This window comes from Schistocerca gregaria, chromosome 2, assembly GCF_023897955.1.
Source record: "Schistocerca gregaria isolate iqSchGreg1 chromosome 2, iqSchGreg1.2, whole genome shotgun sequence".
Classification (NCBI taxonomy): Eukaryota; Metazoa; Arthropoda; class Insecta; order Orthoptera; family Acrididae; genus Schistocerca; species Schistocerca gregaria.
This window is the reverse complement of record NC_064921.1, coordinates 763,426,778-763,444,197: the sequence shown is the minus strand read 5'-3', so window position 1 is coordinate 763,444,197 and position 17,420 is coordinate 763,426,778. Positions and strand designations below refer to the sequence as shown.

Genomic DNA, 17,420 nt, shown 5'->3' with positions numbered 1-17,420 from the left:
AGCAGGTTTATGCATAGGACAACTCATATGTTTCATCAATGCTCAACTCGGCGCTCCTATTATCATTGGTCACGTGCCGACAATTTGCCGAGCCTCACCCAGAATGCAACGTTCTGGAGTTAAAAATGGTGTCTTAGGTGAACAAACCAGCAACACATACATGTTTGCTGTAGTATTATAAACGAGCTGAAAAGCAGATCGATTGCGAAGAATCCTTAAAGGCCCTGAAGATCTCCCGAAATCGCGAAGCTTGACTATTTTAGGGACTACCTACAATTGAGATTTTTGCGTTAAAGAGTCCGAAAGACAAAAATGATAGAAGTTGCGGCTCCAAGCGCGTTTCTGACAATATTCAAAGCCAACATGCTCTAATAGCATCTGAAAATGCCTCATACATACAGTTGCTTGGAAACTCAGGAGGAGAGTATATGATGCGAGGTTCTTGCTCGAAATATCCAACTACCCGAACTGAAACATTTTCGTTTTTATCTGTGATGAAAACTGCTGGTCTATGTTTTCGGGGTCACCGAAGAGAAAATACAATTACTGGTCTTTTCCTATTTCGTTAACCTTTTTTGCTACTTCAACTTTTCAGAATTACACTTTTATCTGTGCCCCCTATCGTAATCCATAACGGATAAGTCATTTAAAGAGTAATCTTTCGTCTGTCGTCCGTGTAAGCTGATGGCTTTGGTTACTTTGCAGCTGCAATTGGATAACAATTCTTTTATGTTATTTCACTGTTTCTTTTTCTTTCAGCTTAACTGCTTGAGAAGCTCAGGAGCATGCGTCTTCCAGTTCAAGTTTCCCTCGATATGTACACCCAAATGTTTGGAGCATTCTGCCCTACTTACTGAATTCTGCTCGTGTCCCTGATCAGTTGTTGGTTTGAGTACTTGTACAGAACTGAGTGAGATTTTTAAAATTCAGGCAGAGTTCATTTTCGCCGAACCACTTAATTCTTTGGAAAATATTTATTAACTCTTCTGTTTGTTTCTCTCTAACGGAATTTATTAGAACAGCAGTACGTCTGAAGTACCATTTTTGCTCGTTGACTTAAGTAGGTCATTCACGTATAAAAGCAATGGAAGTGAACCCAAGGATGAACTCCAACTCCCTTTTGAATTATTCAGCACATCGTAGAAAGAACTAATACTCTGAAATGATTTTTTTCGCCAACTACGAGGTCTTGAATAAGCACTGAAGATGAGACATCCGTAAACTCCTTATGTTTCATGACAAAGAACTGCCTGTGGCATCGAGTAGTTCATGACTCGTTATTGAAGATAAAGCAATGTGTCCAAGCAATGAGACCAAATAATTTTCAAGCCCAGTTGAGTTTTGTCAATAGATTATCAAGTGCTGTACTGCAGAACTGAATTCCTATAGTTTGTATTAATGAAAAATTAAGCAACCTTCAAGAATAATGTTTTACTTTTAATTGTCTCCATAGCTACGTCTGAAGCGATGAAAATCCATGCTCCACCCTTGTCTCAGATCACCAGCAATATAAACACTATGTGATCAGAAGTATCCGGACACCTGGCTGAAAATGACTTATAAATTCGTGGCGCCATCCATCGGTAATGCTGGAATTCAGTATGGTGCTTGCCCACCCTTAGCCTTGATGACAGCTTCCACTCTCGCAGGCATACGTTCAATCAGGTGCTGGAAGATTTCTTGGGGAGTGGCAGCCTATTCTTCACGAAGTACTGCACTGAGGAGAGATATCGATGTCGGTCGGTGAGGCCTGGCACGAAGTCTGTGTTCCCAAACATCCTGAAGGTTTTCTGTAAGATTCAGCTCAGGACTGTGCAGGCCAGTCCATTACAGGGATGTCACGGTCGTGTAACCACTCCGCCACAGACCGTGCATTATGAACAGGTGATCGTTCGTGTTGAAATATACAGTAGCCATTTCCGAATTGCTGTTCCAGCAGTGAGGAGCAAGAAGATGCTTAAAACATCGATGTAGGCCTGTGCTGTGATATCATAACACCACCGCCTCCGAATTTTACTGTTGGCACTACAAACACTGGCACATGACGTTCACCGGGCATTCGCCACACCCACACCCTGATATCTGCCATCGGATCGCCATATTGAGTACCGTGATTCGTCACTCCACACGACGTTTTTCCACTGTTCAATCGTCTAGTATTTGCGCTCCTTACACTAAGCGAGGCGTCGTTTAGCGTGAGCAGCCGCTCGAGCCTGAAATCCAAGTTTTCTCACCTCCTGCCTAACTGTCATAGCACTTGCAGTGTATCCTTATGCAGTTTGGAATTCCTTTGTGATGGTCTGGATAGATGTCTGCCTATTACACATTACGACCCCCTTCAACTGTCTGCGGTCTCTGTCAGTCAACAGACTAGGTCGGCCTGTACGCTTTTGCGCTGTACGAGTCCCTTCACATTTGTACTTCATTATCACATGGGAAACAGTGGACCTAGGGATGTTTAGGAGTACAGACGTGTGACAAGTGACACCTCATCACCTGGTCACGTTCGAATCCTTGAGTTCTGCAGAGCGCCCCATTCTTCTCTCTCGCGAGTCGAATACTGAGGTCGCTGATATGGAGTATCTGGCAGTAGGTGGCACCACAATGCACCTAATATGAAATACATGTTTTTTCGGGTGTCCGGATACTTTTGATCAAATAGTGTAAGTTGTAGGGGTGGCATTGTAGAAGACGAGCTTACGGGGCCTTATTTCCGGTAATCATGTTTGGATGATATGTATTATCCGATGCTCATTCGCTATGTATTGCCACTCTGGTCGGACTCACTCTCTTGTACGCTGAAGTATGTGATTTCAAAATAACAATGCAGCATCCAATTTCGATTGTTATGTCCATGAGCACATTCACAAGATACCCTCATCTTTGAATTGCGAAGGTACGTCGCATAACACGGCCAGTGTGATCGTCGTAAGTCTTGTGGATTGTTTCCGAACGCATCTTATGAAGTCGGTGTATCAAATCTCAGTAGAACCTGCAGATTAGCTTGTTCGTGGGAATGTACTTGTCTGTCTCGTTGTAGAAAGGGTATTTGAGAAGATGCGTAAAAGACTGTACATACATTGCATGTGGAGGTCGTGTCTCAAACGTTGCTACGGAAGCTGTCGTCGTAACTGATATTTTGCGTATCGCACGTTTTTGCTTGTTGAGTAGAGGTAGTGAAACGGATGGCCGTTTAGAGAATATCGGCACTTTGAAAAAAGATTCGTTCTGAGCCACAACGTCGCGGCACCAGAGTCCTCCATTAATGAGACACCAATATTCAGGGATGACGGGAACTGTCATTCGAAGTAAAAAGAAATTCAAGTAAACATGTGTTCTAAAACTCATGACTTTAGGGCTATGAGCACTAGATCTTCGCCACTGTGAAACCTCTTTTGTACTGTAGGTAGAACTATGGCTCTTAAGACACACAATCTAGAGCCCAAGTTAACTAGATTTTCGTTCCTTTCATGTCCTTGAATATTGGCCATTCTTCCTGGGAAACCTTTTCTAAACTCAAATTCATTGTAAGACGGGCTTTAGCGATGTCGACCGGTAATTCTGTACATTTCTGATGTTTTCTAGTTGCTCTGACTCATTCGCAGCTCAAAAGATTATCTGGCTTGCGGTGTATGTTTTCGAAATTTAATCACAGGTTTTCAGACAGCTTGGTAGACGAAAGGGAGGAAAAACTGGGAAGTACAAATTACGGTAATTTCCAGTGTTACGCATGCAATTTTTATCAGACTTACGGAAGGCAACAGGAGAAACATCTAACACTGATAGTGAAGTAATTACAGGTTGCGCTGAAATGTTAATTGGTGGACTGTATCGAGCTTAGGGAACAACTACTTTGCGGTATCAGACACGTGGAAGCAATTACAGAGGGCACGGATAAGGACAACGATTAACCAGGTACTCCTGCAGAAGATGGCACGCCTAGTGTAATAGAAGCTACAGGTCCTGCTTAGTGTTTTAATCAGATTAAGGTAAACTTGTACGAGTTCCAAGCATATATCGTCAATGCAATAAGACTGTACAGGATTCTGAGCTGAGCAACTCGAGATAATGTTTCGAAAGTATTATTTGTGTTTTATTGAATAACAATTTACCCTTATACCTACTTTTCTAAGTGACGGCCGCCAGTTTCACTACATGATCTACAACGTAATCCACTGACAGAACTGAACTCTGACTTCGAATCATTTCGCCTCATTGCTTATCCACGTATATGAGAGTGTAATTGCTTCTCCATCAAACTCCACACTGTCGTCTTCAAAGAGTTCATCGCAACGAGAAGTTTAGCGGAGTTTATGAATAAATTTCCCTCTACGTGGAGCAACACCTTTTCAAAATCTGCTGAGCGAACTTTAGCCACATTTCTGTAGCTTGAAAGACCTAGCTTCCAGTACTTATCTATCGATGGTGTTAATTTCTGCCAATTGTAATGACATCTGTCCCAAACGTTTTCTGTGTACTTTCGGAGAGCTTTTGGACCACCAGTCATTTAAATGTCTTCATGCTGTTCGCCGTGAATTCCTCCCCTGTAACAATCTCTTTATATAAGAGTATAAGTTTCACCAATTTCCTTCAATTATTTGTTTTATATATTCCATCTCCATCTTCCCCTTTAGTTTTTACCCTTTACAGTTCCGCAAAGTATCACCATAGTTATTCCTGAAGTCTTAGGACATGTCCTATCACCTTGTACTTTCTTCTGAACGTGCTCCACTCTCTTCGCCGATTCTGCTGAGAACTTCATTTTTTTCTTACCAGTCCACCTAGTTTTCAGAATTTTCCTATAGTCCACATCTCGATACTTTGAGTCTCTTCTTTCAAGTTTCCCCACTGCCAGTAATTCACTTCCGTCCAATGCTATGATGCAAACTTACATTCTCAGAAATTTGTTCCTCAGATTAAGGCCGATGCTTGAATTTAGGAGCCTTCAATTGGCTAGTAATGCCTTATTTTCCTGTGCTAGTCTGCTGTACCATACACTGAATGCATGTTTCATCTAGGAGCCTTCAATTGGCTAGTAATGCCTTATTTCCCTGTGCTAGCCTGCTGTACCATACACTGAATGCATGTTTCCAAGTTCCTGTAGAACGTTTTGCACCATTTTCAACAACCAGTCATAGGTGAGCAGATGTAAAGGCCGCTGTGCACACATCACACAGTATGTATTCTTTTCCCCAATTTGTGCCACAAATGTAGAAGCGGCACATTTTTGTGCGAGTCATTCTTGAGTACTGCTTGAAGGCCTAGAAAACCACGATGTGGACTTCAAAGGAGACGAAGCAACTCAGAAGCGTACTGCTAGATTTCTTACCACTGGTTCGAAATGGTCCGTGGGTTAATAGATTGGAGAACTTGGATGAAAAAAAGTTGATTTTTTGCAAAATCAACAAGTGAGAGAAACTGCTGAACGCTTCTGCTGCTCCAGTACTCATACAGTATGAGGACTAAGGACAATATTAGCGGGATTATGGTCAGTAGAGACATACAGCCAATCATTTTTCAGTGTCTCCATTTCCTAGTGGATGAAGAAGGGGAGGGGGAATCAGCAGTGGGGCAAAATACATTCTGCCGTGCATTGCACGGGGCAGCGTTCGTCTGTTGATACAGAAGCGAGGGCCTACGAAGAGAGTATGACGTCGCTTAGTAGGATACAAACAACGCCGTCACAGGTTGGTTTATTGCAGTGGGAGTTACGGCACATTATATGCCGCAAATAGTCGCATGTAGACTTAACTTCTTGGAGAACATTATCTATTTGTTTCGTGTAATAGCGGAAATGATGTGAAGATTTGTGGCTCTTGCGTGTTTGGTGAGAGACTACGTCGTTCGATACAGATGGTGTCGAAACGTGCCAATAGTTTGGAGTACGTCATTTCAGTATTGGCAAGATAACGCTTGCCTTAAATGAGTCAGGATCATTGCTCTGTGGTTCAAAGGAAGTAAGAGATCCGCTGGACTTGCCAGCTAAAGCACCAATCTGAGTCCATTTTATCTAGGACGGACCAGAGGGCGAATTTTATGCTAGTTCCAGATACATGAAAACTGCTCATTTTGTTTATTGCTTATTTAGCCTCACTAGATACTTTAGTATTACTGAAAAGTGTGACTTTTGCTATTGCGAGATAACTTTGTGGAAAGCGTTCCCAATGATTAAAAGCGGCAACAGTCGCAAAATAATATACTAAGCGCTAATTATTTGCAGGGTTTATGTGAACATCTGTGTTTATTGACTATTTTGACCATACACTTATTTTCTTAGGAGCGTCAAAATAACTTCAGAAAATGGTGTCCAACGACCGCGTGTTACCGATTTAGTGACGTTCATTTTAAAGCTTTCACTCTTGTTAACGTAACAGTTCAATGTCTGTCAGTTGCGTCAAGCAGTTACCACTGTGTGATACCGAGGGTACATTCCGGACACAACCCAAAACTGAGGAAGCGGAGAAGACCGAAATAGTCCCACAGATGATCATTTGAGGACAGCTCGGCCGAATTAGGAGTATAATTAGGAGTATAATAGGCACACGTGATTGTTATTCTGTCTCAGTTCTTACTTCGTAATGTAATTCCAGACCTTTCGATGAAGTAGATAATGGAGACACTTAGAAAAGCTAGTAACAGCCAATCAACGAAGATCGGGGAAAAAACCACATTGTAGCAATTTTATCAACCTGAGACATTCCAAGAGATTCATTTCTACAAATGAAGAGAATCTATCGTGGATAACAACTTCTTCAGCATTATGATATGGTACTTACGGTGAAGTACTCTTACTAACCTGCAAAGCACAACATTATGTGACAATATTCTGAGCTACACTGATCATATGAAGTTACTGCCAATGCAACGATATTGGCTGAACGTATATCATTATTATAGTTTTTGATGAGGGCCGGTTCCACAGCCTTACAGTAATTTCTAGACTTGGTAATTACCGCTTATGGCTGTCATTTTGTGTTTTCTGATTTAGAACGGTATGGTCAAAATGCAAATACACTGATCTAAATACAACTGCTATTCTGAATCAAACCAAACTAAGCCTAAGCTTGAAACAGGAGTTTAAGCTTGTTTGTATATTTGCATGTGTAGTATCTGAAGTTGCTTTGGCAATAAACATTGAAAATCATACTCAAAAATCAGTATACTTCTATGAACTATGAGAAGAGAATTATGTCCGGGTAATTATCACAATTGAACGAACTGGATCACATACCTTACAATAACATGTTCTATGAACATGAAGACACCAACCCAGGAACCCATAAACCAGAACACACTGAACAGCGCTCTTGCAAAGTTTGGCTTCTTCCCTTTCTCCTTCGCCCTCGTTAGTTCCTTATCCCAAGATCTGAAACAAGTCACACAAAATGCATTATCGTAAACACTACATTGTTAATTACACAATAATTCTCTTTGGGTGGTTCTCTATTTAAAGATAAAGTCACTCAGAATTTTTTCCTAACCTTTATAAGACTTAAAAGAAGGAAAAGTCGATGATAAGTTTATTAGTTCTGTCTTATATAGTTCATATTCATGATGATAGTGTGCAACTTGTTATTTGCACAGAAGTTGAACACACACACACACACACACACACACACACACACACACACACACACACACACACCTACATGGATGGACACTACAGACACAGTTTTGCAACTGACTACTTACCATAATTCAAAAAATCCTTTACATTATACAATGAGTTATTGATCTGTGAAAACTTTTCCTGTTGTCAGCCGGACAGCTCATTCCTCTGAGTAGAATGTTTAGTTTTATAGCTGTGTAATAATTCAATAGTTACTTTTTCTCAGGTACGAAAATGGCTTTCACCGAGGTTTTGTTAGATCGTTTTATTATATTTGAAAATAATGCAGTCACTATTCCAACTCGGTTTACTGATAATTTCATAAATGAAAAAGTGTGACACAGAGAGAGGCTCTGAATAATACAAATGCATGGTCAGTATAGAATTCATCAATCACCACACACACTATCTACAGGTGAAGTACAACAGCCGTTGGTCATTGGTTCCGTTTCTTCAGTACTACACTTGAGACATATTAGCGACGAAGTACGTAGTTACATCAAGAGTAGAATGGGATTAACAAATCTTAGGGTGATATAACATGTGCGAGATGATACTTAGGAATATGAAGTCACTTTGCATTGCCATTGTATGATTAACAAGATTCAACTTCACTAAATAAGAATAGTATATGGAAAATACACAACACAGAGCATAGTAACAGGGTATGTACTTTGGGATCTAAGGTAGGTTAATTATACGCTAGAAGAACATAGTGGAAAATTGTACGTGCTAAAGGAGTAAGAATATGTAAAGCAGGGCGCATTTTTTAGTATCTGTGAAAGATTAAAAAGTCAAAATATGAAGAGATGGTCAACAGCATAAAACTACTGAAATTCAAAATACTCTTAATCTAAGACACTGAATGATCTCTGTAATACCTTTTAATTCTTGACACGGAAATCCCAAGTTATCTTTCGGAATGTTGAACTGTAGGGTGTGAAAGCGGCTCATGGAACACACTTGTTTGATGAAATTGTCCAACCTGACTCATAGCTGACAGGTACGATGTCTTACAGACAATTTAATAACATTGTGATGCCAGCCATGACAACGATATATAACCGGTTTACGTAGTAGTATAAACATCTACAATTCTTTTAACTTGGCCCACGTGGGTATAGTGTGAATACAGGCCATTTTGTACAGGCATTTTCTAACATTCTTAACACTTACTGGAACAAGGAATATAGCAATTAGGGTGGAACTTACACACGTGGAACTATGCCTTCTAAAGCTGCTTGTTTCGGGTTTCCCTACAAAACGTATAAATCGTGCAAGAAGCAGCTGGAGATGTGCGTTTCATTATTTGAAACTAAAGCAGTTTGTGACAAGCACTTGCTATAATTAGGCGCACGGTCGTAACCTACGCGATTCAAAACCCAACCTGGTGCTCCGGTATTTAAATCCTTCGCATTCCAGCATAGCTAGTCAACGTCACAAGTGATGCATGTTTGTAGTTTACGTAACTTTCGTAACGGTAGCCACTGCTAACGGAACGCTTATCGCTTCCTGCCTCAACTGGACCTGCAACATTGTTTGCTGAAATTACACAATCCTCAAAAGGGAAATCAAGCTGTTTCTCTCTGTAACCAGCATGTACGAGTACAACATAGGTGCAAGGTATCTAATCTACGTGGAGAAAACCGGACAAGTGAGAGTAAAAGTACAAGTACAAATTTACTTGGGTATATACATAGTTTATCCATAGATTTTGTTTAATGAGTTAGCGAGTATCAAAATATAGGGGAAATGTCCGCGTCTTTTGATCGCATCGAATAAAAGCTTAATTTCTTTACACCGCCAAAGGAAGGGACCGTCGACTTTACTATTTGGCACAACTTTTAACTTGATACCTCAATCCGTTCCTGAGAAAAACAGGTTTTAGCAAGTAGACTGACAGAGACAACAAAATGGAACCCTTATGGTAGCGGTTCCATTTTTCCGGTTGAGATACGGAACCCAAAACAATGAACAAATGAATTATATAAGCAATAAGTAACAACAATACGCGCTATTGGATCAATACGTGACCAACTATTATTTGAAAATGAAACTATCAACCACAACGACGATTCGAACATTTTTTTAATTAACTGAATATTTAGTGAATTGCACGACAAATTTAAGTCCCTCTGTTCATGTCAAGTGTCCACATCATCTATGATACATTATGCTATGGTTTCACTCTTAATACTTTCGTAAGATACTATGCACATCTCTCTCAATTCCACAACAGGTACTTATTACAGAGATGATATGGTTCAGAGACCAGTGTCTACGTTTATAACCTCCAACGTTGAGCATTATGAAGCGTTGCACAAACCAAGAAACCGTAGCCAGTAGTCAGTTAAAAAGAAATTTAGGGATTCACATCTTAACGACTCCTTAGTCATTAACAGAGCATATGGTCGCATAGAGCAAGGCTAAGGAAGGAAATTGGTGGCAACTTTTTCAAAGGAACGCACAATGCGTTCTACCTATCGATGTTACATAAACGTAAATTTGAATGACAAATCGTAGATGTGCACCATGCTCTTTCCGAACACGAGAAGTACGAGGATGTGCTTGAAAGTAATGCTCAGATTTTTATGTGAAAACTCAAAGGTTCAGATAAAAAAGAAACGTTAACATTGTACATCTTTACGTCTACATATGTGCATGCCTCTGCCGCCAAAAGTCTGAATTGTTTGTAGCACGGCTGCGTGCAACCAAATTACATCGGAGCGTGAGAAACAGCGTGATGTAATCGAGTTCCGCATTCGAAGAGTCCGTTCACACAGAGCACACTATACTTCAGCGTGACAATGCCAGACCATACACGAGATCTACAATCCGACCACTTGGACTCGCTGCCACCTCCCATCCTCAGTACGTACAGTCCCTACCTGGCCACCATCTCCGAACTTCAAGAACACGTTCGACGACTTCACTTACATAGCGATGAAGTGATGCATGGGCAACTGAGGTTGTGGCTTCGTCAACAAAGTTGAACATTGTACAATGATGGTATCAACAAACCAGTGTCTGTGAAAAATGTGCTGATCGCCAGGGCGACTTTTCAGAAATACGTATGCAGCGAAGAAGAATACAGATGTACAAACCTGATCGTTTGTTTTACTTAAAAAGCGTTAGGAGTTTTCGTATAAAAATCGGAGGCATTAATTTTCATCACGCCCTCGTGCCATAACTGTTGTGTCACCTCAGTCGGTATAAAAAATTACGCCATAGGAAAAATGTTTGAAGTAATTGCAGGTACAGGCAAAATAATCTGTAGAAAGCATAGCAAACATTTCGCAAATTTGAGCTAAAAAAAAATTAAAATAGAAAGTGATGTCCACAAATTATTAAGAAGGAGAAAAAACACTAACCAGGAATGAATTATCCGAATGAGGCTGAAATCGGTAAACTGAAGTACATGTACCGACAAACAAATGATTACAATTTCAGAAAAACTGGGCGATTATTTCAAGAGAAAGAGTTTCACAAACCGAGCAAGTCAATAACGCGTTTGTCCACCTCTGGTCCTTACGCAACCAGTTACTCGAGATCGACAGACTTGTTGAATGATGTTCTCAGGGATATCGAGCCAAATTCTGTCCAGTTGCTGCTTTACATCGTCAAAATTTCGAGCTGGTTGGAAGACCCTACACACAATGCTATACGTGTTCTCAATTGGGGAGAGATCCAGCGACATTGCTGGCCAAGGTACGGCTTCGCAAGCACGAAGATAAGCAGTAGGTAGTCTCGCCGTGTGCGAACGGGCATTATCTTTGTTAACTGTAGACTCAGGATGCCTTGTCACGAAGGGCAACAGAATGTGGCGCAGAGTATCGTCGATTTGCCGAGCCCCGATGACAGGCGAAGACGTGTCTTGGAGACGCCCGCAGTAAGGACCGACGTCCGGGGATGATGGTCTACGGTTCTATTTCCTTTCATAGCAGGACCCCTTTGGTAGTAATCCTCGGCGCCCTTACAGCTCAGATACGTCAACTATGTTCTACGACTAGTTTTGTATCCCTTCATGGAAAGATAAAGGCCGCCCGCACACGGCAAGCGTTTAACTGCTTATCTTCACTCTAGCGAAATCCAACCTTAGCCATCAAGGTCACCTGATCTCTCCCAGATTGAGAACATTTGGAGCAATATGATGATCTAATGTGCCAATTGACAGAATTTGACATGATCTCCCTCGGGAGGGCATCCAACAGCTCTATCAAGCCAAGCAACTGCTTGCATGAGAGCCGGACGTAAACCAACGCATTACCGTCTTGCTCACTTTGAAGCTCACTCTCTTGAATAAATCATCCAATTTTATTTTAATGTGAATTATGTACATCTACCGATTTCAGTCCCGTTCTGATATAATCCCTTCGTGGCGCAGGTTTTTTTAGTGTTACACAGTTTTAAAGTTTTTATATGAAGATTTGTCTGTGTTGATACTTATTTTCACATCTCTTGGACCACTGAACTGATTTCAGTGAAATTTGGTTCGTATACGAACTCCTCCCTCCCTCCCCCCCCCCCCCCCCTTGAACTACAGACCTTGCCGTTGCTGGGGAGGCTTGCGTGCCTCAGCGACACAGATAGCCGTACCGTAGGTGCAACCAGAACGGAGGGGCATCTGTTGAGAGGCCAGACAAACTTATGGTTCCTGAAGATGGACAGCAGCCTTTTCAGTAGTTGCAGGGGACAACCGTCTGGATGATTGACTGATATAGCCTTTTAACATTAACCAAAACGGCCTTGCTGTGCTGGTACTGCGAACGGTTGAAAGCAAGGAGAAAATACAGCCATTCGTATCTCCGGGCGGGGACTACTCAGGAGGACGTAGTTATCAGCAGAAAGAAAACAGGAGTTCTACGGATCAGAGCGTGGAATGTCAGATCCCTTAATCGGGCAGGTAGACTAGAAAATTTAAAAGGGGAAATGGATAGGTTGAAGTTAGATATAGTGGGAATTAGCGAAGTTCGGTGGCAGGAGGAACAAGACTTTTGGTCAGGTGAATACAGGGTTATAAATACAAAATCCAATAGGGGTAATGCAGGAGTGGGTTAAATAATGAATTAAAAGAAAGGACTGCGGGTAAGCTACTACAAACATCGTGAAAGCATTATTGTGGCCAAGATAGACATGAAGCCCACGCCTACAACAGTAGTACAAGTTTATATGCCAACTAGCTCTTCGCAGATGACGAAAAAATTGATGAAATTTATGAGATAAAAGAAATTTTTCAGGTAGTGAAGGGAGACGAAAATTTAATAGTCATGGGTGATTGGTATTCGAGAGGAGGAAAAGGGAGAGAAGGGAGAGAAGGAAACATAGTAGGTGAATATGGATTGGGGCTAAGAAATGAAAGAGGAAGTCGTCTGGTAGAATTTTGCGCAGACCATAACTTAATCATAGCTAACACTTAGTTCAAGAATCATAAAAGAAGGCTGTACACATGCAAGAAGCCTGGAGATACTGACAGGTTTGAGATAGATTTAGGAACCATGTTTTAAATTGTAAGACATTTCCAGGGGCAGATGTGGATTCTGACCACAATCTATTGGTTATGACCTGTAGATTAAAACTGAAGAAACTGCGAAATACCTTCAGACTTCAAGAAGAATATAATAGGTTGGTTGATTTGGGGAAGGAGACCAGACAGCGTTGTCATTGGTCTCATCGTATTAGGAAAGGATGGGGAAGGAATTCGGCCGTGCCCTTTCAGCGGAACCAGCCCGGCATTTGCCTAGAGTGATTTAGGGAAATCATGGAAAACCTAAATCAGGATGGCCGGACGCGGGATTGAACCGTCGTCCTTCCGAACGCGAGTCCAGTGTCTAACCACTGAGGCGAAGAATATAATAATTCCAATCCCAAAGAAAGCAGGCGTGGACATGTGAAAATTACCGAACTGTCAGTTTAATGAGTCACGGCTGCAAAATACTAACGCGAATTCTGTACAGACGGATGGAAAAACTGGTAGAAGCCGACCTCGGCGAGGATCAGTTTGGATTCCGTAGAAATATGGGAACAAGTGAGGCAATACTGACCCTACGACTTATCTTAGAAGCTAGATTAAGGAAAGGCAAGCCTACGTTTCTAGCATTTGTAGACTTAGAGAAAGCTCTTGACAATTCTGACTGGGATAATCTTTCAAATTCTGAAGGTGGCAGGGGTAATATACAGGGAGCGAAATGCTATTTACAATTTGCACAGAAACCAGATGGCAGTTTTAACAGTCGAGGGGCATGAAAGGGAAGCAGTGGTTGAGAAGAGAGTGAGACAGGGTTGTAGCCTCTCCTCAATGTTATTCAATCTGTATATTGATCAAGCAGTAAAGGAAACAAAAGAAAAGATCGGAGTAGGTATTCAAATCCATGGAGAAGAAATAAAAATTTTGAGGTTCGCCGATGACATTGTAATTTTGTCAGAGACAGCAAAGGACTTGGAAGAGCAGTTGAACGGAATGGACAGTGTCTTGAAAGGAGGATGTAAGATGAACATCAACAAAAGCAAAACGAGGATAATGGAATGTAGTCGAATTAAGTCGGGTGATGCTGAGGGAATTAGATTAGGAAATGAGACACAAAGTAGTAAAGGAGTTTTGCTATTTGGGGAGCAAAATAACTGAAGATGGTCGAAGTACAGAGGATAAAGAAAGTAGACTGGCAATGGCAAGAAAAGCGTTTCTGAAGAAGAGAAGTTTGTTAACATCGAGTATGGATTTAAATGTCAGGAAGTCATTTCTGAAAGTATTTGTATGGAGTGTAGCCATGTATGGAAGTGAAACATGGACGATAATAGTTTGGACAAGAAGAGAATAGAAGAGAAGTTTGTGGCACAACTTGACAAGAAGAAGGGATCGGTTGGTAGATGTTCTGAGGCATCAAGGGATCACCAATTAAGTTGAGGGTAAAAATCGTAGAGGGAGACCAAGAGATGAATACACTTTACAAATTCAGAAGGATATAGGTTGCAGTAGGTACTGGGAGATGAAGTTTGCACAGGATAGAGTAGCATGAAGAGCTGCATCAAGCCAGGCTCAGGACTGAAGACCACAACAACAACACTACTAACTGTCTGGGAATAAGCACAGTGGAGATGAGAACCACCTAGCTCTCCCATTGGGGCGACATAGTCGACAGACCAGAGGGGTGGGTGGGGGGAGGGGGTGGGGAGGGAGACATGTGCTATGTGACACACACAAGCTGAAAGGCTATTAAAATAGGTAGTAATATATAAACGAGGATTAAGGTGGCCTCCTTATTTCAAACATTTATGAATAGTCACAGCTTATCATGATTAATGATGTAGTCATCAAACAAATCTATATTTAGTTCATACTTTACATAGCATACAGGCGCGCGAAGGCATTGCGGTATCTCGTTGTTGTGGCGGTCTTCAGTCCTGAGACTGGTTTGATGCAGCTCTCCATACTACCCAATCCTGTGCAAGCTGCTTCATCTCCCAGTACCTACAGCAGCCTACATCCTTGTGAATCTTTTTAGTGTATTCATCTCTGTCTCCCTCTACCCTCCACGCTCCCTCCAATACTGAATTGGTGATCCCTTGATGCCTCTCTTCAATACAAATTAAACAGGGCCAAAAAAAAAAAAAAAAGAAATGTAGAAACAATGAAAATGTAAGAAAATTTTCCTCTGGATTGGAATACTGACCAGTTCGTACAGCTTAACACGCTACAATGAAGCTTGAGGCACACGGAGATGAGCCAGACTGATCGAACACGAGAGGCAACTTAATGACAGTTGATTTGCCACACAGGGCAATCAAGTAGTTTGTACGTGGTGTCCCAGGGTCGGCTAGGTAAACTTTAGGCTATTCTCAGCTGCGGCTTCAGAAAATGTGACTAACAAAGAGGTAAAATATGACAACACATAACTAAGAAGACGCGATTCACTAACACATGGTGCACACGATTGTCCCCCCATGTCCAGTCGAAAGAAACGCAGTCGTGTACTCGCAAATTTTTGTACAGTGGTAGGTGGGTATGCCACGAACATACTAAAAACGCTGTCCGGTGGGGTGAGAACGTGTAGGGTGGAGCAGGAGCTTGAAGGTCCTTTTTTTACGTCTTTCTGAAATAACTTTAAAAACTAAAGTTTCTAGCAAATCTGTATACCAGTACAAAATTAAACTACATTCAATTTCCTACAAGAAACGACCGATTTATTTTTCTTTCATGGTGTGGGTTACTGTAGTCATGTCCTAGTTCATGAACCACGGGCAACGTATGAGTGGCCAAGTAAGTGGTCCCGGCAGTCGGGATACCAGTTACTTTGGAATAAGGCAGGGCAGCTCTGACATATTCTGAGTGGTGGTCACCTCTGTGCTCATACGGCAAAGACTACCAAATCCTCCGGTTAGTCCCTTAGCCGTTAGGGGTAAAACTCAATGGGACTCGGGGCAAGTGAGGCTAGCAACCAGCTTCCCTGGTACTTTAAATATGATGCTGGCAACAATCAGAGCAAAATGCCTCGGGCCTTTGGAGGTGACGGAGTCCCACCTCTAACTGACAAACCAGGGACTCCTAAGATACGACTTGGCAAACAAATGGTAATGAGATGGGGAGCCATTAATATCAATGGGGGCTACTCTGGGAAGAAGGTAGAGCTGGCAGAGGCTGCAAATAAGATGCGACTGGACATTTTAGCTGTTGGTGACATTCGGATAAGGGGTGAGAAAGAAGAGGAAGTGGGAGAATACAAGGTCTACCTGTCAGGAGTGAAAGCAGCAATAGCACAATGGGGTGTAGGGCTTTACATCAGGAAAGAAATGGAACCCAGCGTATTTGCAGTAAGGTATGTAAACGAACGACTGATGTGGATAGATTTGACAGTGTCTAGCAAGAAAATTAGGACTGTGTCAGTATATTCGCATTGTGAAGGGACAGATCAAGGTAAGATGGATAGTTTTTATGAGGCACTCAGTGATGATGATGATGATGATGATGATGATAGAGTAAAGGACAGGGACAGTGTTCTGCTCATGGTTGATTTTAACGCCAGGATTGGAAATCGAACAGAAAGGTATGAAAAGGTTATGGGTAAATTTGGAGAGGATATGGAGGCCAAGAGGAACGGGAAACAACTCTTGGATTTCTGTGCCAGTATGGGCTTAGTAATCACAAACTCCTTTTTTAAACATAAGAACATTCACCGGTATACTTGGGAAGGCAGGGGAACCAGATCTGTCATTAACTATATAATAACAGATCCGGAATTCAGGAAGGCTGTGAGGGACACACGTGTATTCAGGGGATTCTTTTATGACACTGATCATTATTTAATCTGCAGTGAAATTGGGATTGTGAGGCCGAAAGTGCAGGAGGTCAGGTCCATATGTAGGAGGATAATAGTGGAGAAACTTCAGGATAAGTAAATCAGGCATAAGTACATAACAGTGATCTCAGAAAGGTACCAGTTAGTTGAATGTAGTCCATTACAGTAATTGGAAAATAAATGGACAAGGTACAGGGGCACAGTACTAGAAGTGGCTAAAGATTGTCTTGGAACAGTAGTGTGTAAAAGTAGGATGAAGCAAACAGCTTGGTGGAATGACACAGTCAAGGCAGCCTGTAAAATGAAGAAGGCCTATCAAAAATGGCTACATATTAGAACTCAGGTAGACAGAGTAAGTTATGTTGAAGAAAGAAACAAAACCAAGCAGATAATTGCAGAATCCAAGAAGAAATCTTGGAAAGACTTAGGAAACAGGTTGGAGACTATGGGTCAACTTTCTGGAAAGCCATTCTGGAGTGTAATTAGCAGTCTTCGAAAGGGAGGGAAGAAGGAAATGACAA

General features: G+C 41.6%; 1 protein-coding gene across 9 annotated transcripts in view; it reads right to left on the bottom strand.

Moving 5' to 3' along the window:
- Nucleotides 1–17,420, bottom strand: part of LOC126334984 (ATP-binding cassette sub-family C member 4-like) — a 302,418-nt gene that overhangs the window by 162,749 nt on the left and 122,249 nt on the right. For all 9 annotated transcript variants that reach the window (XM_049997791.1, XM_049997788.1, XM_049997787.1 and 6 more), the window contains one exon: nucleotides 7,232–7,366. In XM_049997791.1, the coding sequence (XP_049853748.1) occupies nucleotides 7,232–7,366 (135 nt within the window). The remainder of the gene's footprint in view (nucleotides 1–7,231; nucleotides 7,367–17,420) is intronic.